The 26,717-nt window shown below is 39.5% G+C and overlaps 1 protein-coding gene across 14 annotated transcripts in view; it reads left to right on the top strand.

Moving 5' to 3' along the window:
- Positions 1 to 26,717, top strand: part of CELF2 (CUGBP Elav-like family member 2) — a 496,995-nt gene that overhangs the window by 373,649 nt on the left and 96,629 nt on the right. For all 14 annotated transcript variants that reach the window (XM_068168663.1, XM_068168606.1, XM_068168641.1 and 11 more), the window contains one exon: positions 16,163 to 16,245. In XM_068168663.1, coding sequence (XP_068024764.1) covers positions 16,163 to 16,245 — 83 coding nt within the window. The remainder of the gene's footprint in view (positions 1 to 16,162; positions 16,246 to 26,717) is intronic.

Here is a 26,717-nt window from a genome sequence, read left to right as displayed (position 1 = left end):
CAACTCTGAGGTCTTGCTGATATTTTGGCAGTGATTGTGGCCAGTAGACCACATTATGGGAATCACTGAGCACTCAGAATTTAAACAACTTGTGTTGACTTTGTGGTAAAAGAAGTTTTATGTTCAGACAAGATATAAAACTTGCACCCACGTGGTTTTCTGGATTTGAGGTATGTCAGTACCTGGATGTGGTGGGGGCCAGAGCTCAGTGTCCTTGGCTGCTAATGGCTGTGCTTCTATGGCCTGGGTGAAGAGAGGCAGGTCTCAAGATCAGGCAAGAGATCTCACGTTCCAGGATGCAAAGGTCTCAGGTTTGGCAATCTAACCTAACTGAAAAAAGACCTGCTAGTTCATCCAGCTTTTTGCCTGCCAAATCCACACTTGTTCTGTTTAGTGCATTCCTAAATGTTTTGTCCAATTTTATTTGGAAATTGACCATGGGGTGCTGATTCCAACTCCCCCCTCATCTAAGATTAAATGTTTTATTATCATATTGTAAACAATTATTTTTTTGTATTTTGGTCCGCCCATTTTACTTATTTTCTGTTGTGTAATCCCTGTTCTGCACTATCACTGATGAATGGGAGGGATGTGTTTTCTGTCATGGAAAATGGTACTGAGGATAAACTCTGCCTCAGATTTTGGCTGACCCCTGCACCAGGCTTAGCTCAAAAATTAATTTGCCATTACCCAGGTGCTATGCACTAAGCTTTATTGGCATAGGGAAGCACCACATCCTGTATGATCTTTGGATGGGAAAAAAAAAAAGTGGTCATGTAATCACTGAGACAGTAAACAGTCATTTCCAATCTAGTAATATTTTATATGAACTGGCACTGTATGTTTTATGTCATCCATCTTGCTAATCCTTGTTCCACATTGCCTCCCACTTGAGGCCAAGAACATTACAGCTGTGCCAAAGAGTGGGTGGAAAAATAGTCTTATTATTAACCTAAGTTGAAAACATAATGGCTTTTTGAATGTCTTCATTCACAGATGCAGTCATACTGAAATATTAATACCCTTAAGTACAGAGAAACAGAACTTTCATTTAAAAAATACTGTCCATGTGTGTTGCGAAAGTTAAAGTCTTAGGAGAGTGTTGTAGACGCTCTGTACCTTTTTGGTTTATGTGTTATCTTGTAAATTCCAGTGTTCTGTAAAAAGAGGAGCCAAAGCCTTCTTCAGAGTACTTTTGACTAATGTCACTGCCATCACTGGCATTGTCTTGTGGTAACTGAAAGAAGAGTTTCTTCAGGCTTCTATTTGTGTTAGAACACAGGGTAATAATCAAATTGATACTGAAACACAGATAATGACTTTCTAGTACCATAATGAAGCAGAGTTTCATTGCCTGTGTCAGTTTTACTTTGAATCTCAACCTCAGTGGAATCAGAAGTAGATGCACTTTTTTTTTCTGGAAGCAACCATCATGAAAAGTAGAGGAGAAAACTGCATGCCTCACCTGACTAATCTTCATAGCACCCCAGTGCCCTTGATTTACAAGCAGAAATGAGGCACCTAGCAATGAAAACTAGTAAATCTGCAGCACAGCATCACTGAAAAGCCACAGAAAAAGGAGATTTTTGCTTTTCTTCAGCTATAGTCATCATTTGCTTTTCCTAGGTCTGTAACTCACTTGTGTGTATATCTTCTTCCCAGGTAAAATATGAATCTTCCACAAGCATCTCTGGGAGGTGTAAGAGTTGCTCTTGAATGGTGTTCAGGGGGGAGAAAAATGAAGCAAACCCCCCACAAATAAATCTTAATTGTACAAATTTATGACTAGCATGAAAAAAATGTGTCTGCTTTTAAAAAGCAAAAAAGGGATTCAAACCTACAGTGTATCAGGCCATGTGCTGCAAATCAGCCTAATTTTTTAGAATTCAGAAGTGTTTCATCATTTTAAATTGGGCTTGTCTGATATTTAGTTCCACATTTTTGATAACTCTGCAGGACTAATACGTTGCCTGTTGTTGCACATGAAAAGCTTTTTTTATCCTATCTTTTAAGACTGATGAAATGAAAAGAGGTTGACAAGTAATCGCTTAGTTATCTCTGTGTCAAAGCTTATGATATGAATTCTAGTGAAAACGTGCAATATGCAGTTCCAGAAATAATTTTCCTAGACATTAAGGTTTATCTTTCTGGCATATAAAATGCGAGAGTGAGTAATGCTGCAGTCTGATAGAGGATTTCAAATTACTTGGAAATATCTTTAGATTTGCCCTAATAAGGCTTAGCAGGAGCCAAATATTGTAGAAGATATGGGTCTCTATCTCACCAGGACTTCCCTCGAAGCACATCCTTATTCCCCTAACCCCCATCCCAAGTAGAAAAAGAAATTTTGCATTTTTAAGGCATTACTTTTCAGTTTCTCTGTTGACCTACTTCATTCTGTGGATGATTGCAAGTCATCTATGGGCAGGGGTTTTAGTGAACAAAAGCTCATTTGACAATCTAACCCCTAACCCACAAGTCTTCATTTCTTCAGGAAAGGTTTGCATAATTTGTGCTTAATGTAGATATTTTAAGTGATACTAACATGTTGAATGAAAGACAGGGGTGCACTGTAACACTAACTAAAGAATGCTGCTACAAAAACATTGTGATTGTTCAGGTTGGGCTTTATGTGAAATGAACACTGATTAAACAAAATAGCAGAGTCTGAAGATAAAATACTGTGCAAGGACTTAATTTATTTTTTTTCCATGGGTTTTTTTTAGCTTTAGGTAAGCCTGGAGACTTTGTGCTAAACCTCTATGAGTTTTTTGGTAGTGAAGTACAGTTAAGCTGCACATCAGTAATATGTTGTTGGATGTGTTTCTCTGGCTGCCATGGTGACCTGTGGACAGCACTGTACATAATCATGCTACTCCAAATGTGATTAGATACATTCAGGATCCATGTGCTAATGATGCCAAGGAATACTGAATTGTTTTATCTACTTTGTAGGCAAGCTTCAGTATAAGCCCTCCTTCCATCGCCTGCTCAAGGCCACCTTTGACAACTGCAGGAGCCAACACACTGCTGTTTAGGCACTCATTGTGCTCCTTTTCTCTATTTTTCCTTTTCCCCCTGATTAAGTTGCCAATCATCCATCTTCTTTCTCTTCTTGTCTTGATAAGATGCCAATCATTTCGTAAAGGCTATACCTCTCTGGCCAAGTATTTTTCTTGTCATAGCTTGGAAACAGGCTGCTGGAGATTTATTTTAAATCTTGATCTGATTAAATGCCACAACTTGATCTTTGGAGACCCATGGACCTAGATATATACACATATGTGTACACACACACACACATATATATAAAAAATGATTCTATCTTGTTTGGACTACTCTAAGCAGGTATTAATTAGAGGACTTGAAATCTGTCCTATGAGTTGTCCAACACACTCTTGATACTCTCTTCCCTTAATAGACATTAAATACTAGTGAAATGGCTTTTTAAAATCAGTGTTCCGGGTCATACCTAGTTGATAGCAGCAGTAAAGAAACCATCAATTTCATGAAGACTTCTGGATATTTTACTGATTTGCTTTAGTTATCAAATTATTTATAGAAAGTAGTAGTTTTATTTTTAAATATTTTCAAGAAATAAACAGCAATGAGAAATTAAGGAAAGCTGCAAGGGTTTACTGTGAAAAGTGTCTTTAATGTTTGTGAGACCAAGAAATTGTTTTCCTGGGAAATTATGGGAAGGTCTGATTCTGGGAAATCTACAGATAGAAACAGATAAAGTTTTGAAAGACTTTTATGTGGCAGCATAATGCTGTCCTTTCTGGGAGGGGAACTTAGCTGAATTTTCCTGCCTCTAATAGTTTTACAATTCTATTAAAACTATATTCCTAGATTTGCAAGATAACATTTTCCCTGAATGTTTACACTTCATTAGATTGTTTTCCAGTTACAAAGGCTTAACTTTTCTCTCTCGTTTTGGAAGCACATGTGTTGCACATCTGTTCTGCATGTCCATTTAGTGATTTTTACATTAGTTTTTCAGGGGGAAAAAAATAAACAAACCACCTAACAAACATTATGGATGATACACTTTTACCACAAGTGTTTTCCTTGCTTCTATGAGGGTGCCCAGGCAAGGTGAAATATGAGCTGTAATTCTCCATCAGGACACTTTTCATTTTTACACTGTTCATCTGTGCAAAATAAGATGCTGTACAAGGAGCAAACATGACTCAGGCTGGAGGTTGTTGCAAGATACTTCTCAAATGTCTTGGAGCTTGAGCTTTCTGAGCATGGATTCCACACACTAAGTGTGCTCTTCATTCTCATTGCTTGTGCTCATTAAATGCTGCTATTTATTTTTGTGTGTCTGCACAAATATATGGCTTTATTACTAAAGTGGTTTGTTTATCTTTGCTGCTGCTGCATTTATTTTAGCACTCATCTAAACAATTAATTAGGGAAACACTTGAGTGCTGAATGCACTTCTTCAGATACCACTCAGTTTTTTGTTGTGTGTTTTTTTGTGTGGTGGTGTTTTGGGTTTTTTTAATTTCCAGGAATATCAAACCTCTTTTTTAAAAAAAAATCTTTTGATTTTTTTTCTTTCTAACCATGACTTCCCCCCCCCCCCTTGTTTGAAGCTTCCACAGGCAGAGTATATTGCTTTGAAAGATCGTGGACCCTGTTGAGAGTTCAAAGCCAAGTAAAGATGATGCCTGAAGTTCAAAGGCTCTGCAGAGTTGCATCTTCATCTGCATAAAATTGTTTCAACCAGATAGTAATATAGAAGAGTTGCCAGGAATTTCTTCTTTCTTTTCTATTATTATAATAAAATTTAAAAAAGCTTAACTGAGGAATAAATATGTCCCTGCTAACAAGTTCAGGGAAAGTGAAGCTCCTTAGATGAAATACTGTTTGAAGATGTACACAGTGTAGGAAAGATTTAACATGTGCTGTGACCCTGTGACAGTGAAACTGTGAATGCCTGGAAATCAATGAGATATGTAAGAGTTTATAATGTTGAAGTCAAGAAAGAATTGAAAGTGATTGACTGCATCTTGGCAAATGGAGCAGGGAGTATTAATGTATTCAGACAATGGATTTAGAGCTAAGTTGTAAAGATGGGGAAAAGTAAAAGATTTCTGAGAAAAATAGTTTTGCTGTAGATGAAAATTAGCTTCCTGAAAATAGTGTGTATATTGTAGAAAATCAGGACTCAAAGTGGAGGTTTTGTCAGCTCTTTGACCAGCAGAGAAAAGAAACCCACATTAGATGGTTTGGTCAAAGGCAAAAAATACAGGGTTGAGGGGGCAAGTAGGTCTTCATTGATTCAAGTTCAGGGCATTTTGAGGCAATATTTAACCTTAGATTTCTTCCCATCCTGTTTAAGTGCCTCTTAAGCTAGCTCAAATGTCTTATATTGATTTCTTCTATCTCCTGTAAGCAAACTTGTGGAGGAAGCATGTCAGGCTGCAGTGAATTAGATGGAAGCAGTGCTTACAAGTATTTCTTTGCTATTACTGTGGTCACTATTATTGCAGTAACTTTTTACCTCACTTTTTTTTTTTTTAATAGTTTCTTTACAATATTCCTTTGAGATCAGGACATTTTATTCTTTCCATTTCACAAGGAGAAGCTAGACCATGGAGAGATTAAAGGCCAAATTGTTCAAAAGCAGTTAGGCACCAAAAGATTCACATGGGCATTGAACATTATTTTCAGAGGAACTTCAACACCCTATTCCTAGAAATTAATTATCCAAGGTCAAATTTTAGATTCTCTTGCAAAAAAAGCAACTTTTCCAAATCCTGTTAAGTGGATACACATACTAGATTCTTTCCAGGTAAGTGGAACTTAAATGGGTTTTCATTAAATGGGTTTTCATTAAGCATTAGCAATAGTCATCTTCCCATCCTATGCTTTGCTTTTTTTGTGCTTTTTTTTTTTAAATCTTCTCTTATCTCTTTGTACTGCTAGACATGGCTTTTCCTGTGCTGTCTTTAGAAGGCACAAGCTCAGTTTGAGATCTGTCAGGGCTGTGGCTGGATTGGTGGCCTGCTAACACTGAAGGAATCTCTAGGGTTTGAACAAAACTTCATTATGTCAGATACAACAGGACCTGATAAGCAGTAATTTTAAAAATGCGTCATAATAACAGCTTTTGAATTAATAAATATCTTGATCTTGTGGAAAAGCCACTTAAATTCCAGCAGTTACACAAAATCACAGGCTGGCTGAGGTTGGAAGGGACCTTTGGGATTAGTCCCATCCATCCCATGCTCAAAGCAGTGTCACCTACAGTGGGCTGCACAAGACTGTATCCAGGCAGGATTTGAAATATCTCCACAAATGGTGGGTCCACAGCCTCTCTGGGAAAACTGTGCCAATGTTCTACCACTCTTGCAATATTTTTTTTTTCTTAATTTTAAATGGAATTTCCCACATTTCTATTTGTGCCTATGGCCTTTTGTCACCTCTGAGAAGGTTCTATCTTCATTTCCTTTCCATCAGGTATTTATACACATAAGTAAGATCCCCCTGAGCTTTTCCTTCTTCAGGCTGAACAGTCCCAGCTATCTCATATGAGTGATGCACCAGTCCATCATCTTCCTGGCCATTCACTGGACTTCCTCCAGTATGTCCACACCTCTCTTGTACTGGTATTACCAGAGCAGGACTCAGCATGTCTCATCAAGGCTGAGCAGAGGGCAAGGATCGCCTCTACTGCCCTCCTGACAGCACTCTGCCTGATGCAACCCAGGATGCCATTGGCATTCACCCAGTGAAAATCATTTCCAGTGCAAAACATAGGTTTTTTCATACTGACACTCTAGGCCTATAAATTGCAATTAACTCTCAAAATCAATGATTTGACTATTTTAAATTCATAATCTTATGGTAAAGCTATGCCAGTCTGAGTATTTTTCACCACAGGATGCCTCCTAGTTGAAGTAGGACTCGAGCAGCTTCTCAGGAGTTGCAGTGCAAATGGAGTTTTCATCAGAGAGGTGATCTGAAAGCGTTACCAGGAAAAACTAGTCTTTAGTGATCCTTCTCAAACTTTCAAGTGGAAAAAATGAAACACAAAAGGGGAAAAAAGGTCATCTAGGACTATAAAACCAGTGTTCTAGGAAGTTTGGTTTGCTACTAGTGAATATTGCAGTTGGAGACTGTAGAACTTTTGAAATACCATTAGGAAAAGATTTGTCCCTGCCTACAATAATTTATGTAAACATGATCTTTGTAGAGTCCTTTTGAATTGAAATACACTGTCACAACAGTTTTGTCCTGTAGGAATGAATTAATAAGGAAGGAGGTCTTAATTTTTTCTTTATTTTTTTTTTCTTGGCATGTGTGCTCTGAACTCTCTTTCTCTACTATATCCAAAGATGAGTTGAGCAGATGGACAAACATTGGGGTTAACTTACTCAAAGTACATGTTAATTAATGTCAAAGACAGTAAACTCAAATCAGTAATTGTTACCTGGCCAAGGAAAAAGGAAACAATAACCATCTGCTAGGAAGAAAAGAATATGGGTTTGTATGATGGGAGAAGAAAATGAATTACAGATTAAGGAGAATTAGTGTAAGAATAAGAAGGAAATCAAGGAATGAAATAGCAAAGGGGAAATGAGAAGGCAGCATGAGAAATAAGTGATTAGTTATATTGTAGTTTCACGTAGATGTCTTCCCCAATTCAAGATTTCTCTGTGATACAGTGTATATACATAGCGACACGCCTTGCTCCAAATTATTTCCAATTTTAAAAAATATATGTATTTCTTGTTTTACCTGTATTTTGTGCATACTCTTTCCTGTATTTTGCAAGTATTAGGTGCTGTGCCTTCCCACTGGGAGACTCCTAAAACCCAGAAACTGAAATACCACCTCCCCACCAGCTCCCCATGCTGTCCCATGTACTTGAGAATTTTTTTATTTTATTTTTTAAAGCTCTCACAGGCAGTTTTTGTTGCAAGCTATATGGACCATTGTGTCCATCTCAAATATTCTGTGCCTCTGAGACCTAGAAATGTGAACAGATCAAACATGACCTCAAGAGATGCTGAGCAGCCACTTTGATTTTTCTCACTGGTGTTGACTCACTGCCAACCTTCCATCTCATGGGGCTGGGAAAACAATGGCTCTCCCAGGGAATTTATACTGGGTGGGTGCTTGGAGGGGCTGGCAGAGGAGGAACATGCCAGGCCAGTGTTCTTTCCATCAACCTGCAGATCAGGGTGTTGACACAGTATTGATGCACAGGTCCAGTGCCACCAACTACTCACCTGTTGTCTTCACGACATTTTCTGAGTTTGTTTTGACATTTCTCATCCACTAGTCAGCCCAGACTATTACAGGTCAGCTTATATCCCAGTATGCAGTGATGGTTTCTTTAGGGACAGATTAGATAGTAATGACATGAAATTGCCCTGATGCTATAAACATGATTTTATGTATTTACCCTTCCACCACATATATAACCTCTGTTTTAGTAGTAGTAGTGGGATCTTCACAGAGAGAGTTGTTAGGCATTGGAATGGGCTGCCCAGGCAGGTGATGGAGTCACTATCCCTGGAGGTGTTCAAAAAGGAATTGGACATGGCACTTGAAGCCATGGTTTAGTAGTCATGAGGTCTTGGGTGACAGGTTGGACTTGATGATCTTTAAGGTCTTTTCCAGCCTTATCGATTCTATGATGATCTCAAGTGTCTCTTCCAACCTCCACAGTTCTATGGTTCTGATTCTGCGTCTGCTAGTTTTTCCTTCTTGATCACAGTCTAGTGTGAATATCAAATTAGTATCACCAAGCTGCAGATGTGGAATATGGCACCTTTCTCCTACAGTAAACCAGAGCATACCGGCATGCTGGCCGTTCACTTCCTGGTCATTATGCTGTCAGCAGGAGAGTTCAGGAATTTACAGAAGCTGTCATCATTCTATATGAATAAATGTACATTGTAAGTGGCTTATTTCCAGAAAGCAAGAGAAGCAGGTTCTGACAGTTTTGCCCTTGCTATCTTTTTCTATCTGTGTGGCAGTTTAGTAAAAATTTACATAATAATAGGTAGGAAAGTGTTGTGGCACGTGAACCAGTGCATTAGTTCTTAGTTACTTTCCCAAAAGGCTTGAAAATGCAGCAGATTTAATCTAGGTCACCCAAAAAAAAAATTAAAAAAAAAAAAAAATCCATTTTGTAGGCAGAGGACATTTATAGAGAGCATTTGTATTCACAAGGGTATGAGAATGACAGAGTACGACTCCTCCAAAAGAGCTCCCCAGTGCAGCTGAAGGCTGACAGCAAACTAGGACTTGTGGCCAATTAACAGAAAGGCCGTCATAACTTGCAAGGCATGGAGAGGAAAAATTGAGCTCCATGGGATCATTTTTCACTGGCCATTTACAGGGCTGTTACCAGCCTGGAGCATTTGTGCTTTAATGCGACAGGGGTGGTTTGGGGCACACTGGGGCTGGTGTGTGGCCACCCTGGATGTTACAACCAGGAGCCGAAATAAAGCACAGGATGGGATTTGGCACATCCTGGTTGTGAAACCTTCTTATATGAGAGCCACTGCCTGCATTCAGCTAATGTATTAATATTAGAAGTGGCATCACTATAATATGTGCTGTCATTAGAGTGGCAGTGCGATTTCCTGGCTGGTGACAGGATTGGTAATACGGTTTCCATCAGGGTGCCAATTATATCAAACTATTAGCAAACCTGAGCTAATTGGGAGGCAGCATCGTTAAAGATTGATTTCTGCAGTATATGGCAATTTTATCAGGGATTGCTCTGGGAGGGAACCGTTGACGTTGTACTCTCAAATGATTCCATATACAATAGAGTAAGAGGATGGTGCAGATAGGAATCAAATGCATCCCTGCCTTAGCCACCTTCATTTTCTGTCCAGCAGAATTACAGAAATAGTTGGATCCTTATTTCTGGAAACATTCAGGGTTTTTTTGCTTTCCTTTGTCAGGAATGTCTGTATTTGCTATTCAGATGGTTCATGCTTTTCTCTGGTTTTGTATGGAAACCAACCAAAATCCCTAAGACTTGAAATACCTAATTTTGGACTGACGTCTTCCATGCAAGATACCTAATTGTACTAAAATTTGTGATGCAGAAGAAATGCTGGACAAAGCTCCCATGGCACTGCACCAAATTTAATGAATGAGAAAAAACTTGTTGCCTAACAATGCACTTGCTGAACTCCTGTAGCAGTAGGTCTTTTCAGTGTCTTTAGAGGGAGAGAATTTTTCATGTCTTCATTGCCTTTTGGAAAATGATAGTGTAGATCGTGATGGGTTTGGTTTCAGATCTCACTGTGCAGCAGCAATCTGTGATTTTCAGAGCACTTATTTCAGCATTTGGGTGAACAGCTGGAATGCAAGATATTTTTTAAGGGCAACTCTGTTAGATCACAGTTCTATGCTTAAATTTTGGTAGTGGAAGAGCAAATGTGGAAATCAGGAGAGGAGCATTTAGAGGGGGGAAAAATAATTAAAAAAAAAAAAAAAATAATACTCCTTAACTTAAACAGGCTTGAACTGTGCTGGATTGACAAGAAGCTACTATCCCCATTGAGATTCCAAGCTTGTATGAAGCCAGCACCTGTTCTGCTTGCAAATGCACACACAAAAGTGAGCTTCATTCACAGAAAGAAAGAAACATAGCAGGACTTCACTCATTTAGCCTTCCAGGGCCTTCAGTCCCTTGATCTGTCAGCCCCTTAGAATTCAAACGCAGCCTTTAAAGGAATTTTCAATTCACAACATGATGACTTTGTTGATGTCCTGAATGTGAATGTATTTTGAATTGAATTTGTCTGCCAGGATTCCATTACTTGCTAAAAGAATACAGAGTTCAATCATCAGATAATCATTATAGCTGTTTTGAAGTGTTTATTTTATTAGTCTAGAAGGTAAAGCAAATTTCATACTTTTAAGTTGTTGCAGGCTTTGCGAGGCGCACTGATAAGCTCTTGTGTTTCTATACCCTGTGGTTAGGGTTCAGATACTGGCAGCAGGTGATAATATGCACAACACAGGAGAGATTCAAACTGACAAATTTTGACAGTTGAAAACTATAGAAACTCATCAATCAGAGAAACAAATACGAGTGACTCTCTTTTTCCTATATCTTTTCTCTTTTTGTTAATTCCCAAAGTTAAAATTTCAGGCCCAGGAAACTGCAGCACATTTTTCTGCAAGCAAATCAAAACCTCAGAGCATCTTGTAGAACACCATGTTTTAACTCCTGCCCACATCCAAGAGTTAGTTTCTCACGTCGCTGCACAGGTGGAGTCCCTGGTGACTTTAACCTAGGCATTCAGTTTAACATAGTATATTCAGTTTAGGGAACTGTAAGAGACTTTTTCAAACCTGAAGCAAGATGGAGATTGCTGTATTCATTCAAGCATGAAATCCTGGTTGAGAGATTAAGCCTTTTACATAGATCCCAATGCTGTTAAATGCCAGTGAGGACTGTGTAAGCCATATCTCTGAGTGGAGGAGAGCTTCCTTTTGTTAGTTGTTCATAATTAGGAGTGTAAACACCTCTCACAGAGTAATTAGTATGTGTTTGAAATGGGAGAAAGTGATAAAAATAATGACGTGATGGAGCTCCTAGCAATGTTGTATGGCTGCGTCTGACAGCCTAAAAAAGCCATGTCTGGGCTGCTGGATGGATGGGGGCAAGGGTGTCACAGGTGGGTAATGCGGGTTCTAGAGCAGAAGTTGCATGGGAGGAGAAGCCCCATTGAAGGACATCACTAACAGCTCTCTGAAAAAATCATCTTGCTCATATCAGGAATGGCATTTTTTTTTTTTTGAAGCTTCATCATGAAAACTCTGCAGTTTGTCTTAATTCTATAGCCCCACAAATGTCCTCTGGAAACCCAGGTTCATTCTCAGCAGAAATTTCTGAGCACAGTGTGTGAGCTCTTTTGTTTTATTGTTTTTTTCTCTTGTCCATCCCTAACTTGTAAATGGTTGCTTCAGTGAAGCTGTGGCTGTGTGATTGCCATGTAATCCATTGCTGCCATCTTTGGCAGTGACTCCAGCAAAGCTGTTTCTTGCCATACACAAGACTGTTTGCCCCTGTCGGTGTCTTGCTAAACAGTTTTATGCTGAAATTAAATAAATAAAATCTCTACCACTGATGCTAATTGGTGCCTTTGGCAGCCTGAGCAGGGACTTGTGAATTGAATGTGTCATGGAGAATTGAATGTGTCAACTCTCTCCCAATGGCTGGGACCTTGAGGTCTTTTTCTGGCACTAAGTTTCCTTTGATAAAAAAGGAAAAGAAAAATTAAAAAAAAAAAAAAAAAAGAGAGAAAACAAGCTGAAAGAAGAGATCTTTTCCTTTTTTTAAAATGAGGTGTTGAAGCTGAGTATTGTAGTATACACACTGCAGAGTTTCTTCATCAGATGCTTTGGGAAGTAGGGCTGGTTTCTGCCTTTGTTTCTCAAGCATCCCATTTGTTGCTATTAGATGCTGTGCAGCACAGGGTGGCAGGTTTTGTTCAGTCTGTTCAAGCATCTGGCAGAATAGCCATGAAGTTGTTGCCAGTGTCCTTAAGGGACTGTAAGGATCTGCATGATTCATTCAGTATTTTTTCTAGTACAAAGAAGAAATGTCTTACACTGTAGTAAATAACGGTTCCAAGTAGAGCACAACCAGCTTACAAAGACACAGGAGATTTGTTGCTTTGGAGGCACTGACTGGCAACACAAGCTCCTGTTCCTTTGGTCAAGAAGGTACTAACCCATGTGGAGTTAAATTGGACTGTATTTCAGGCTATTGAAGATCAGCAGAACTGTGCCCATAAACCAATTCACCCTTTTAGTTGTCCTCTCTAACAGAGGAGAAGGTTATCACTGTCAGACTTTAGGTTATTGGATGTCAGAAAAGTTTAGTTGTGGTTCAAGCTTATGTCAAATTTGTTGGTGAAGCCAAGATGATGTGTGCGGGGGGCTGAAGGGAGGAGAGTTGTTTTTCTTTCTTTTCTCTTAGTCAGAAACTTGCTTTTTCTTTTCCAGAGGTGTCACTGGTTTGTCTTTGGCAATATTACATTTTCTTAGGGAAAATGGAGGAAGGAAAGTAATTTCCTTGTCTTTTAGCAGGAGCCAGCTACCACTTCTAAAGCACAGATTAGCCCTGTCCTCTTATACAGGTATCTTCCCTTCTGAAATTTCTGTAGAAATGACTGAATTTGATATTTTCTCCCACAGGACATAGTAGTACTGAGCCAGAGGGATTATATGCTGGAGGCATCTTCGAAGTTGGAGCTACAGTGGTTTGCGTAACTTGGCAGGGAGCACCTCTGGAAAGCTGTAGTGTTTCCTTTGGGACTGTGTGCACTTTTGCCTGTTCTGTTCTTCACCGTTTTCTTACTTTCATTTTTTTCAATCCAGCCCTGACCTCTTCAGCAGATAGCTTCAGAGTCAGATGTCCACAAGTGGTGCCCATGCTCTCCTCTAACCACAGCAAACCATTTCTCATTTTGTTGTGTTTTTTTTTAAGAAGATAAGAGCAAAAAAAGAGAAAAAAATTATTCATACGCATTTTCAGATGTATCAGTCTGTCAGGCCTAGAAGCCTCCATTTTTTTCAGGGTCCAATGACCTGCCTGAAACATCTGCACGTTTGCCATTAAGCTGCTGTATTCTTCCAGTCCTCATTCACAGAGTCATTTTTCTCTCCTGCATTATTACTTCCCAAAAATGACTAGTTAAAGGATATTCCACAGTATATTCATCTTTCAAATGCAGTTCTTGCAAGTAGTGCCAAGAATGATAAACCAATAGATTTCAAATTTCTTATCAGAATGAATCCAGAGAGCTGAAATGTAAAATGAAACTCTACAAACCCATCGTAAAGGACATTGTAATTGCAAAGTCATGACTACTGCTTGATATTTTCCCCTCCGAATGTTCTCTCCTGGTTAAAAAGCTTTGTATTAAAAAGCTAATAAACTAATGAAGAAACAGTAGAAGACAGACTTTGGAACTGGCTGGCAGGATAGAAAAGTGTTTTCTCAAAGTAACACTAGAAAATGTCACAAACTTGGATGTGTTTCCCTTTTTCACTCTGGAATAAAATTTAAATTTGCACCATTTTCTAGTGGAATAGAAGAACACAGGAAGCACAAATCTTAACAGGCTGTGGCTGCCTCAATGCTATTCATCCCTGCCAGACAATGTTTGACTCATTGAAATAATTATTAAACAATCTCTATCATAAACTGAAATTTAATGAACATTTTGGCAGTATGGAAAATGTTCCTCTCAGCTATGTTTGCTTGTTTTACCTGCCTGCCCATATATTATGTTGCCTGACAACACTTTCCTGCATTAAGGAAAACCTCACTGTATTCCAGCTGGGAACACATCATTTCCTTTGCTTCTTATAAAGGTAATGGTTGTTGCTGGTCCAACTGAGAAGCCAGAGGGAGCATTCACAGTGTAATGCACAGCTTGAACCAAGCAAGACGCAGTGGAGGGAGGGGGCCTTCTTGATTCAGCCCTTCTTTCCAAGGTGTGGTGAAGGCCCCTTCCACACTTGAGATGTTTACTCGCTGTATTCTCCTGTGCATGCTTTCTTCTAGTTCTCCTTTGCTGTTATGGGCATGCTGCAAGGTTGAACAAAAGCAGGCATAGCAGGCAGGATGCAATGTTTCATCTTGGTCAACTTTAGGGAGCTGATGCAAGCAATATCTGTGTTCACTGCCCTAAGGACAGATTATTTTGTGTGTCACACTCCAGTGGAACACCGAGATTCAAGAGCCAGAGTTTCTTCTATTTATTGTTTGGTTTTGACATTTCCCTGGAGTTGCAACAAATCTCTGCCTGTGATTAAGAGAATAGGATTGTTTTCTGATTCATCAGCAAAATTTGCATCATCATCTTTGATACAGAGTAGGTTTTTACTTCAGTAGCCACTTCTGCCTCCCAGCCAGCGTTACCCAGCACATTTTTCTTCTTCCCATAGCGGCTGGGTCATTGAGCACCCTGTCTGTTGCTGCAGGAATTTTGGGATCTTCTTAATATTACATGGCTCCAAAGCAGGAGATAGTCTGGGATGGGACAAGGGTTTCATTAAGCCCCACTGTATTTCTCCCATGGATAGTGATTAGTCTCTAAGTGTGTTCCTACATCATTGGTTTACTGTGCTGGGTGGGAGCTATTTAAGTGTGAATTTTCATTCTGTCAATACCTGCAATCTTGTGTTATGCACAGCAGTGTGTAAGTGATGCTTTCAAAGTAATTTTCCTCCACTGGAAGTAAAGTTGAAGTCACAAGCTGGGATTGAGCATCCCACCTTCAACTTGGATGCAAGGTCCTCCTGCAGTAAGCTCTCTGCATGTGCCCCATGCATGCCTAGGAACAGAATTCATTGTTGTGGGATATTGCAGATTGCAGTAAGTCAAGTCCTGGCCCTGTGAGCTTTGACCTCACCCTGAGGCTGTGCTGGGCTGACAAAGTTGTGTATTCTGTGGGTAAAGTTACATTAGGTGTTTGCAGTGGAGGAAGTGTCAGCAACTGTGTTTTGTCCCACAGACCACCCAGTTGTACCATGCTGCCATAGGGAAAACCGTAGAATTAAGGCAACTTAAACTGCTTTACTGAAGGTAGACATAGAGAGTGAGTAGAGCCTCACTTAACACTGGCAACCTCCAGTATTGAGGTGAATTTTCTTGTAGCTTATGTTTCATTCTTGTAACAGAGATGAGTGTCCTACCTGGTTTCAAACAGAGGGAGCAAATCTTAGTTCTTACATGTAAGGCCTTTCAAATAAGGTCCTGCTTTAACCTGATTTTCTGCCTGGGGTGCAACAATGAATTTCTACAGCTTGAGCTTGCCATGTTGCTTATATTCAATATATAATGGGGAGCCTTCAGAAAAATACAACCTTATTTGCAGTGTACAAAGCCAATTGGATTTTGGTTAACCCAATTTCTAAGTGATTACAATTTGCTAACAATGTAGGTGTGCTATAGACGCAATGCACAGGGGGTGACTTTTTATTTTAAACCGTGCAAGCTTTCTTTTATTCATGTTATTCAGGCAGCCTCATGATAATTCACAATTCTAGCTCTCATGATGTGTTGTTCAATCACTGCTTTTTTCTCCTTCCCTATTGTACTCTCACAAATCATACTCACTAATTTCTGAAAGCTTTTCATTTCTCTCTATAGGTTGTTGTTTCGTAACATTTTATACAAGAAAAGCTGCTCTTGAGGCACAGAATGCACTGCACAATATTAAAACTTTACCTGGGGTGAGTACATTTACTTTTTGATCATAAGTATTTTATTGACAGAAAAATAGCCCTTTTGCTCAAGATGCTGCTTGGTGCTTCAAATGACCTTGATCTTTTCATGGAAAGTGGCTAACCTGATGATCTGTCCTGTAACGGTGCCAGTGCTGTAGCAATGGCATCATCTCAAAAGGCAGTTGCTCTTTTATAGAAAGTCCATTGGCTGGAAACAGTGCTGATTCCTGCTGACTAGAGGCAGTTACTGAAGTGCATGGTAGATTCTACTTCTTTTCTTTTTTTCTTTTTTTAATTTAAGGGGGGGAGGAGGAAAGACCATATGGCAGAAAAACATTGCACCATTGGGGCTTCTAGTTTGAAAAGGAAGAGAAGAGAAAAAGACAAAATACAGCTAACTTTGTTAAATTAAGCCTTTATCCGCATGGTTTCTAAACAACCTGACTGCATTGCTGTGGTGGCTGCACATCAGGGTACTGTAGAGCGTGGTGCCATTTAGCTGCTTGTACACTGTCATCCTGTTCCTTGCCATCATCTTTCCTGAGCAGTCTGTTCTCACTGATGGCTCACGCCAGTGGCTGAAACAGTTGTGGTTTTGTTGTACAAAATGTAGTTTGCATTATCATACAGTAGTTCAGATTTAAGTCACAGAGAGAAGTATATCACTGGTAATTGCATGAATTATCTGAAATCTTTTTCTAATGCTTTCTTCTGCTGAATGTAGCCAAATATATTCGGGATGGGAAAGGAAAAATACTAAGGATATGAGGGTGTATTCCCTCCTGATATAGGGAAATTGTTCACATGTATGGTTGGAATGTATTGTTACAGGCAGAAAAATAAATAAATGCAACACTGCATTGACTGGACTGACAGTTATATGGTCTGTATCTGCTTTAGTTCCTACATGCTGTATGTGAAATTGAACACTATGTGTTTGCAGAATTCACATCTGGCCAGGGGTTTATGCAATTCCTGTTAGTAAAGCCATCTCATCTGTCATGGAAATGGCTAACATAGAGAAGTATGTTGGGTAGTTATGTGAGAAAACTTGGTCATTTGCAAGTGAAAATGCTGGAAGAGGTGGTAGGAAATCTGCAGACGTAAGCCATCTACAGGGGTAAAAAAGGAAAATAGTGGCACTTCAGATTGAATTATGTTTTCCAGCAACTGGCCCTTGCAGTGCACAGTGTCAAGACCCTACAATGGCAAGCATGGCTTTTGAGATTGTAGAGGGTTGGTGTGCAATCCTCAGAGAGAAAGGATGGTTATCAGGGATGCTTCCCTTTGACACTCTTTTGGAGCTCAGGTTGAATCTCATCATCCTATGGCTCTGCAACCTCAGTTGTTGGCTCCCATCCCCAGTGCCAGAGAATGCCAAGCCCTTGGAAGAATGCTTTCTAACCCATTTCAGCTAGTCTTGCACTTAACCCCATGAGTTGTGTAATTGCTCTCCAACATGCTATAAGTCAGATAGCTGTGCTGACTGGCTGGGAAGGGTAAACACTCTGACAGAGGTGGTTCTGAGCTGCTGGAGCAGTCCCCTGCCCATCCAGCATTTCCAGGTCTAGGTAGAGTGTGGGATCTTACCCTGAAACTCTACTGTGAGATTTATATACATTACTCCACTTAGAAGCAGAGAGGATCCTTTTATTTGCTCCTGTGTTCTTCCCTGAGCTCCAGGAGCTGGATGCTGTGTTCTGAGAGATTTTAGTTATCCCAGTAGGTGACTCAAAGGGGCAGACTCCTTCCATGACCTCCCCATACACAGGTGACAAAGCTGGCTCAGCTCTGTATTGCATCTTATTTGAGCAGGGCATCATTTTCTCCTCTGCTTTTGAACAGCTAACAAGCAAGCAGCAGCTGAAGAGACTACTGTATCTTTTGAATTTTTTTAAACAAAGCTCAAAAATATTTTTTTCTAATGCTGTCTCTAGCACTTTGTCATTTAAAGCTTTCTTTTTTTTTTCCTTCAAGCTATGTTTTTCTGCCCCAACTGTGAGGTTACAAACTTTTCTTTTAAGGAAATGTGAAAATTATATTGCTATGACTCTGGGTTCTGGGCTTTAAAAATATTCCTGATACTGCCAGAGATGTTAAGATCTTACTGTGAGATGAGTTGTTATACCAGCTTCTTAAAGGAACACCTCTAACAAAGGCAAATGACTCAAATACAAATCTGTTACTTCTCTTTGGGAACCATTTACCATATATTATATAACATATTCTGTATTTTGTACATGCTGTATGCTGACATTCAGCATATATGGTGCTACTGGAATGCTGCGTCTGTGTATTCCTAAACTAACTACATTTAAGCACACTGTGAAGTTGTGACACACATGCAGAAAACTGTTCACGTTAGCAGGATTTTCTTTATATGAATTTTAGCAATTTGCTTGTTGTTAGCTCTTGCCCACTAAGCAGTTTTCACTGGGTGAGCAGGAATCAGTAGTAGATGGATCCATGTGAGAAACAGTTTTGGAGTAAATTGGAAGCAATCTTCTGGCAGAGTTACAAAAAGGGATGAATAAAGATCAAGTTCATTTGGGCGTCAAGTGTCAGCTTGCATCCAATAAACAAGATCTGGTATGTAGGAGGGTCAGTAATAAGAAGTCTCCTGGAAACAAAAGAATCTGTGTCTTCCACTTTACTGTAGTACCACCATGCATCCTTAAATGGCCCAGGAAGTAAATCAAAGGCAAAGGCAAGTGATTTGTTAGTGTGAGGTAAAGAAAGATGGCAGATGCAGGAGCAGGGGGCTGCAGGGATGCTATAGTGCTTGGAACTCACCTACATTTTACCTGTGCACAGATGTAACTCACTGTCACAGAAACTTGGAGTGGAAGACCACAGTATCACAGGAAGTCAGGGGTTAGAAGGGACCCAAAGAGATCATCAAGTCCAACCTCCCTACCAGAGCAGGACTGTACAATCTAGCTCAGGTCACAGAGGAACGCATCCAAACGGGCCTTGAAAGTCTCCAGAGAAGGAGACTCCACAACCTCTCTGGGGAGCCTGTTCCAGTGGTCTGTGACCCTTACAGTAAAGAACTTCCCCCTTGTGTTGAGGTGGAACCTCTTGTGCTGCATCTTACATCCATTGCTCCTTGTCCTATCACAGAGAATAAGTGAGAAGAGCCTGTATATTCATTAAATGACCTCTATGTTCATTAAATGATAGGGGCCAAATTATTGCTGCGCTTAGTCACTTTATTTCTTAAGTGCAGACCTGTTCCACCTGGCTTGGTAAGCAGGTTTTGAATCAATATTCATGAAGCCAAAAAGGTGGGAGTTTAGTGTAAAATCTATCCTCTTAAGACCTCACATTCAGTTTGATTTGGGTGGGTATTTGAACAAAGCCTGCAGTGCTCTATCTCTACTATTTGCATGGGCCTCAACCTTAACACAGACATGAAAACAGAAGCACTTTATCTCTTCCTTTGAGCTGTATCCTTTTAGTGGACATGAAGCAAATAAGACCAGACATAAATGATTAATTCAGAATCTTGGAAGAAAATATTGCAGGGTGCCTTGCTGTTTGATTACAAGCCTTGAAATTAGTCAACATTTCCATAATTCTAAACCAATATACACCTGTTTTCCCACTGTGATGTGAAGGCACAACTTAATTTAACAGAAACCCCGCTGTGCTAAATCTCTCATTAAATACCAAGCTAGTTCTGTAATTTAAAGTTGCAGCACCACTATTTTAACTGAATTGCCTTTGTATTATAAAATTAATAAGAAGTTAATGATGCACTTTTCTGTGTTCTCTCAGATATATTTCTTTCACAGCAACAACAACAAAAAAAGATAAAGGAGAAAAACGTGTCACCAGCTGACATCTCAAGGCTTTTCTGGTTTTAATCATTTTTCCTGAGGATAAAATTCATTCAAAAGAACTTTTTTTTTTCCCCTTTTTTAAAAACTTTCAGTATAAGTAGGATCAAACATCTTTTTACTCATGATTAGTATAATCTCTCTGTTAGTCACAATATTCCTTGTCGTATAATGGAGCTTTTATCTTTCCCCAAAAAACGTCTTTAGATATCACTTGTTGTAGTAGGATTGCTACAAGGCAGAGAAAAAGATACAGAGTGGTTGAGAAATACAGGCATATCGGTATATACGATACATATCAATGAAATAGGGACAGTTGTCTTCTGTTTACTTGCTGCTGGCATCACAAGTAGCTTTTATGTCTTGTAAATGAACAACATGAATTTCCAGATGTGTCTTTTCAAATATAACATGCAAGCGCATAGCTCAGATCCTAGCTCATGGGGATGCAGTTTGTATTATTCAACTTGCAGTCACGTTGTCTTGGAACAGTGGTTTGGATTTTATTTTAAAAGGAGGAATGGAGAAAAAGGAAAAGCTCAATTTGAATGTAATAATGATCTGCAAAGTGCTTACTTGGGATGAGATGTAGAACTGAGGCTTTAACCAGTCTCATCTTCATTAAGAATCTCCTGGCTTTGTTGGAGGTGTTTAACTTCTATTCCCTAAACAAAATAATCCAATAAATTCTACTCATCTAAATTTGTTCTGTACCTTCAGTTAGATGCAATAATCTTAGTCCCTCTGTACTCTAATTTGCTACTTAGTGAAAATTGGCTTCTGTATAGAGAGCAAACCACAAAGAGCTGTAGGCACAGTCTGCTTTAGCCACCTTTGTAGCACTGACGCTTTTTATTTTAGTTTTAACATGCATTAGCTTAAAAGCCTGATGTGCTCTGTTTTGCTGACTAATGAATCATGTGGGAGTTCCTAGCAAGAGTTAAGTGCAGATAGGTAACATGAGCGCATTATTTGTTGGTTGGATTCTTGGAGCTCTATAGATGTATAAATATACCTTTAGTCCCATGCAGAAGCTATTTAAGTCAGGAGTAAATGGGAATCCGTTTATAAAATCTCCACCTAAAGATCTTTGGAGTCTATTCTGTCTTTGAAGTTGAACTGATCTGACATGGTCACAATTAGTTATGCCTATATGTATATAGGGTGAGGGTATATATGGGGGCAATGAGACACTGAAACATGTTGCAGTGAGAAGAGAGAGAAGTGGTGGAGGTCTCATCGCTGGAAGTGTTCAAGGCCAGACTGGATGCAGCTTTGAGCAACCTGGTTTGGTGGAAGGTGTTGGAACTAGATGATCTTTAAGGTCCTTTCCAACCCAAACCATTCTATGGTTCTATATTTTGCATATATCCTCATGGCTAAGGTTATCACAGAAAATAATTAACAGCCTGCACTGATTTAGGCCACAGCACTCCTACACTGTTAACAGACTAATGGTTTACGTGGTTCTTATTGCAAGTGGGATATATATATTCCAAGTAGCAGCAAACCCTTTGTATTGAAGTTCTGGCATGAAATTAGAACATTAGCTGTATGAATATATTTAATTAAGAATTTAACAATGGAGAAATACAGTTCTGAGAAAGCTCTTAAAATTTTAACAGCAAGATGAAGTTTGTAGGATATATCTGCCTTCCCAAATATCAATGGCTTCCTTTTTTGTCAAAAGTTGAGGGAAAGATATTTCATTTTTTTAACACTATAAGAGTCACTACTGGTTTAATGAAATGCTGTTTGTGTGATAGTGAAACAGGACTGGCTTAGAGGGAACTTTAAGTATTGTGCACTGGTTGTAAAGAAACTTTAGATTCCATCTAAGGGTGTTCAATATGAAAACTGATTTTTGAAGAGGAACTTGGATCACTCTTATCTTTTGGTGCTCATTCACAGTCAGGTTCATTCTGTCCTGCACCAAACTGACAATCATAAGCAAGAAGCTGGTCTGCCTTGGGGCTTCACTTCACCCATACAGCCCAGCTCAGCTTTCATGTTGGTCTTGCTACATGTTATGGGCTGATGTCTCAAAGCAGCACCACAGCCTGTCAGGGGCACAAGGCATAAGAGGCTGTAACACGGGAGCACTGTACAGAATCAGTTTACCAGGTTATTTAACCTTCAGAATGATGTGTTTAAAAATGCAGGCATCCATGACAACATACTATGAATCCACATTCACTTTCTGATAAAATACTGTTTGCCCAACAAGAAGCAAAAAAACCCCAAGTGTTCATTTCATTAGTTCATTCCTGATGAATATCCTGGCATATTTCTTTCTCAAGTAACATTTTCATATCCAGTTTCCTTCTCTGCTTTAGGCCTTATGAGTTGTCAGTACTATATGAATATTATGTAAAAATTACCTGTAATAAAAAGGTAATCATCCCATATGACTTCAATAATAGCCTGAATATGAGATATCAGTGACTTAGATTTGGACAAACAGAAAGGCAACTCAAAGAGCAATTAAGTTAGTTAAGAGACTAGAGTGATAGATTTATGATGACAAATTAAACTAATTCAGTACCCATATAGCATGGCCAAATGCTGTTTAATGAAGGATTGGAAAATTCTAGAACTGTTTAAATGATAAAAATAACCAGATGGGAAAGCAGAGAATTCCCAGGGAGTGCCTATTCCTAGGAACTGAGCTATAAGACATTGACTGATGTTGGGAAAGTGAATCTGGCCCATTTCTTCCTTTAGAATACTATGCAAGTGGAACCATGTAATGATACATTTTGTCCAGCTCAGACGTTATTTCTTTCAGTTATGCAGAAATGCCACTTCCATCTCTGCCCCTCAAAAAACATTGCCCTGACTTCATCACTTAGATGAGAAATCAATGTTTTCATTAAATTCAGATAGGTTTGCATCTACTGTTACTGTGAAACACAGAATGGATCATCAGCTATGAATTCATAAAAGAGTGGAAAGTGACTTAGGAGCCCAGTGAAATCTCTGTAAATAGCTGAACTTGCAGATTAATGACAGAACGATGTATGTTGTACAGGCATAGGGAGAGGGGAATAATGGAAAATAACTTCTCTAAATTAAGCAAAACATTTAATCCATAATTACATTGTCCCTTTTTCTCAGTGAAGGATGGAGTGCAGATTTGTTTAAGATAGTGTCCTGGCATGCAGGAGAATGCAGTTCATGTTCTCTCTGGCTTGTTGTTTGTAAGGATTTAACTCATATAGACCTAACAGAAACTATACCAGTGGACCTAGTTGAGAATGGAGGTCACCATTTCTTCACTCAACGGTGTTCTGTTCCACTGAGTATGAAAATAATCAGGCTCCAGTGGGATGGAGAGAAAGCAAGGAAAGGGACTTCGTTGACTAACACTGAGGGCAATGACTCGAGAACTGTGATATCTGGATATGAGTCCATGATCCCATAAGTACTTTTATTACTTGGCAAAGCTTCAAATGTTTGGAAGATACTGGACAAGAACAGGAAACTACAGAAAGATCTATTGACCTGAAACAGTGGGAGAAGGAGGCTAAAGCTTGATCTGCCTTACTTGGTGGGGGGCTAATGCCCCAGCCTGACCCCGGGGTATGTCAGAAAGGTGCAGAGCTGCACCAGCTATGGGCATCAGTGAACTATTTCAGGTCACAGATAATTGTATCAGACTGCTGCTTTTCCCTGGTGCAGCACATCTGCTGAGAGGCAAGGGCACATTAGCCCAGCTGCAAATGCAGTCAGATGCACTCTCTCTTTTAGACAGCTCTTCTGGAGTAGTTCAGGGCTAATTTTGCACAGCTTTATAGTATAATGGAATTATAGAATTGTTTTGGTTGGAAAAGCCCTCAAAGGTTATCAAGTCCAACTGTCAACCTAAGACCACCATGGCCATTAAACCATGTCCCAAAGTGTAATGCCCACATGTTTATTGAACATCTGAAGGAGAGTGACTCCATCACCTCCCTGGTTGAATGGAAACTAAATAACACAAAATACTGGCTTAACCTCAGAAAAGTTCCCTAATATGAAGCCCACCCCTAAACTATTCTGGCATGTGGCATTGGGCTTTACCTATGATTTCCATAATTCCAAACAGTTCAGGTCATGACATCACAAAATGCCTCCAGAATTTAGCATCCAACTTAGAACATCTTATTCAGTGAGGCTGGAGGATCTGTTCACAGAATATTACTTTCAAGCTGGGTACCTAGAAATCACTGATGGAAGAACCTTTTCCGATGCGCTTCAGAATGGAAAGGTCTGAACAAAATTGAGAGGCCATGACTGGAGTACTCTAGGGTATTGCAAAGCTCACCAAGATTTAGGTTGGATGCTTGGCTAAGGGTAATAGCCCAGGCACTCTCTTAAACAGCTGTTTATCGTCTTGCTGGTGTTAGCTGTTTTCTGTTATCCAGAACAGAAAGTACAGGTACTTCAGTGAGTCTCATTAGCACCATGACATGAGCTGTTGGAATTGTTTTCATAGTGGAAACTAGTTCAGGGAGCCTTCCTAACTGTCTGACTGTTAGGAAAACAATGAAATTAGAAAGGCAAATCATAAACAACCTCTGGAAGTAACATCATTAGAGATGCCCTTGGATGCCATGTACCTGCTTCGATAGCAATGTTTGGCACCCATGAACCTGAGTTATGACTAAAGAGCCTGGGCTTCATGTTGTGTTTATGGCAGAGAGACTTTAGCATCCTTCAGCCATTGTGTCCAGCCCTGTGAGCCGTGCTGCCTCTTACAAAGACCTCATCTGGGTGGTCTGTGTCTCTGTGCATTGCTATCAAAGGGATGTAGTGTTGTCTCATGTAGTGTTTGTACTCCCACGGTGGTGCAGGAAGCTGAGGCATCTCTAGCTAGTTTTTTCCCCTCTCAGTCAGGTAATGAACCACACTGTTTAGATACACCATGCTGCTGTATGTGACAACATACATACTGAGAGAAAACATAAGTTCTTTCTTCTCTGTGGTCATTAGAAACCCCATGTGTTCTGGAAAACCAGGTGGAACTGGGTGACTTGACTGAGCCTTCTACTCTAATAACACACTTTGACCAATTATATTCTGCCTAATTAAAAATAATCTTTGCAGACCCAGAGAGATAATTGATTTTTTGCTCATTCTGTGGAAGAAATGATCATCAGTTTACTTCGAAGAGCCACTTCTTTGTCTGCTGTTCACCAGTGGTGTGCAGAGCAATTCTTTCTTTTTTTTTTTTCCAGCAGGGTCACTGGGGCTGCTAGAAATGTTCAGGTATTTGTTTGAGTGCATGCACCTCTTTGGGGACACTATAAGGGGCCTTGAATTTCCATCCTGAAAAGTTAAGGAAGACCCCCTACTTGCACAGCTTATATTTTAGGCTCTCATCGTGTGGAACAATTGATCAGCACCCTTTAAAACAGAAAGTAAATATCATTAAAGTGTTAAATACCTTTTAACAGGAAAAGCAGTACCAGAATGGGCAAGCATAATGTTTGTCTAATTTTTGGAACAGTCCATTTTTTCACTTACAGCTTTGTTGGAATCAGTAATGGCTTTGCTCCCAGAATGTACCCTGAGTATCTCCAGGAGTGGAGAGAAGCAGTCATTGAAAAACATGACACCATAACTCCATTTATTAGCAAATGCCTGTCTCTACTGCCTTGTGCCAAGGAAGTTAAAAAAGCTAAAACTGCAGAAGAAAAAGAACATTGAACTAGAGTCTTAAGCAGTGGTAAACAAAATGTAGCTTACTTTGTGGTTGATTTTTATCCAGCTGCAGCCAAATATCAAAGCAATATCAAAGGAAAACTACCCATTAATTAATTCAGACTGACTTCACAAAGCAAGCTGGAGGTTTAGCTGATACCTGTTTCTGACAACTTCCTAATCTTCACAAGTTGTCATTAAAGGTGGCATTAAAGCAGTCTGTAGTCAATCCCAGCTCTTGCCCTATTGTAACTCAGAGATGGGCTATCTCCCACTGTGGGGAGGGGGTGGGGTGCAGGGAGGGGGAAGAGATACACAAGCAGGGGTTAGAATAAGCAACTTTGCTTCTTTGGAAATGGAATTTGCAATGTATCAGGGCATCTCATGAATACATTGCCTCTTTCATTCATCCTAGGAACACTCACCCAACCCCCCTTGCAAACCATTACAAATTACAGCGAGTGGAGATTTTCTCTTCTGAAGGAGAAACACAGGTTAAAAAAAACTGAGAAAGAAAGAAGCTCATTTCTCAAAAGAGTAATTTGAAGTCTGTAATGATCTTTAAGAAAGTATGAATAGAGCCTTATCACTGATTTCCAGATAGAGAGCACAGGATTCTGGATTGACTAAAATAAGATTGTGGAAAATAAGACTCTAATAAGAGGATAAGATTAGTTTTAAACTAAGAACTGAAAATCAGGTACCTCCATAAGTGAAGCTTGTAATTCCACCATGAAAATAAACAAAACACACTTGTGCTCCTTATCGCGGCCAGAATCTCTTGATGGGATTACAGCCTCACGCAGAGATGTGAGGTATGTGATATCTTTGTATTTCTATTCAGCTCTCAATGGCTCAAATAATTGAAGGAAGTTTACGTTCTAGACCATCAACAGCAACTAATATTATTTTGTGTCTAATTCATGACAATCCCTTAGAGGAAAGTGTGCT

Source organism: Melanerpes formicivorus, unplaced genomic scaffold, assembly GCF_026170545.1.
Source record: "Melanerpes formicivorus ecotype bairdi unplaced genomic scaffold, bMelFor1.0.p_v2 SCAF_3, whole genome shotgun sequence".
In the NCBI taxonomy this organism is placed as follows: Eukaryota; Metazoa; Chordata; class Aves; order Piciformes; family Picidae; genus Melanerpes; species Melanerpes formicivorus.
This window is presented reverse-complemented; position numbering and strand designations above follow the sequence as displayed.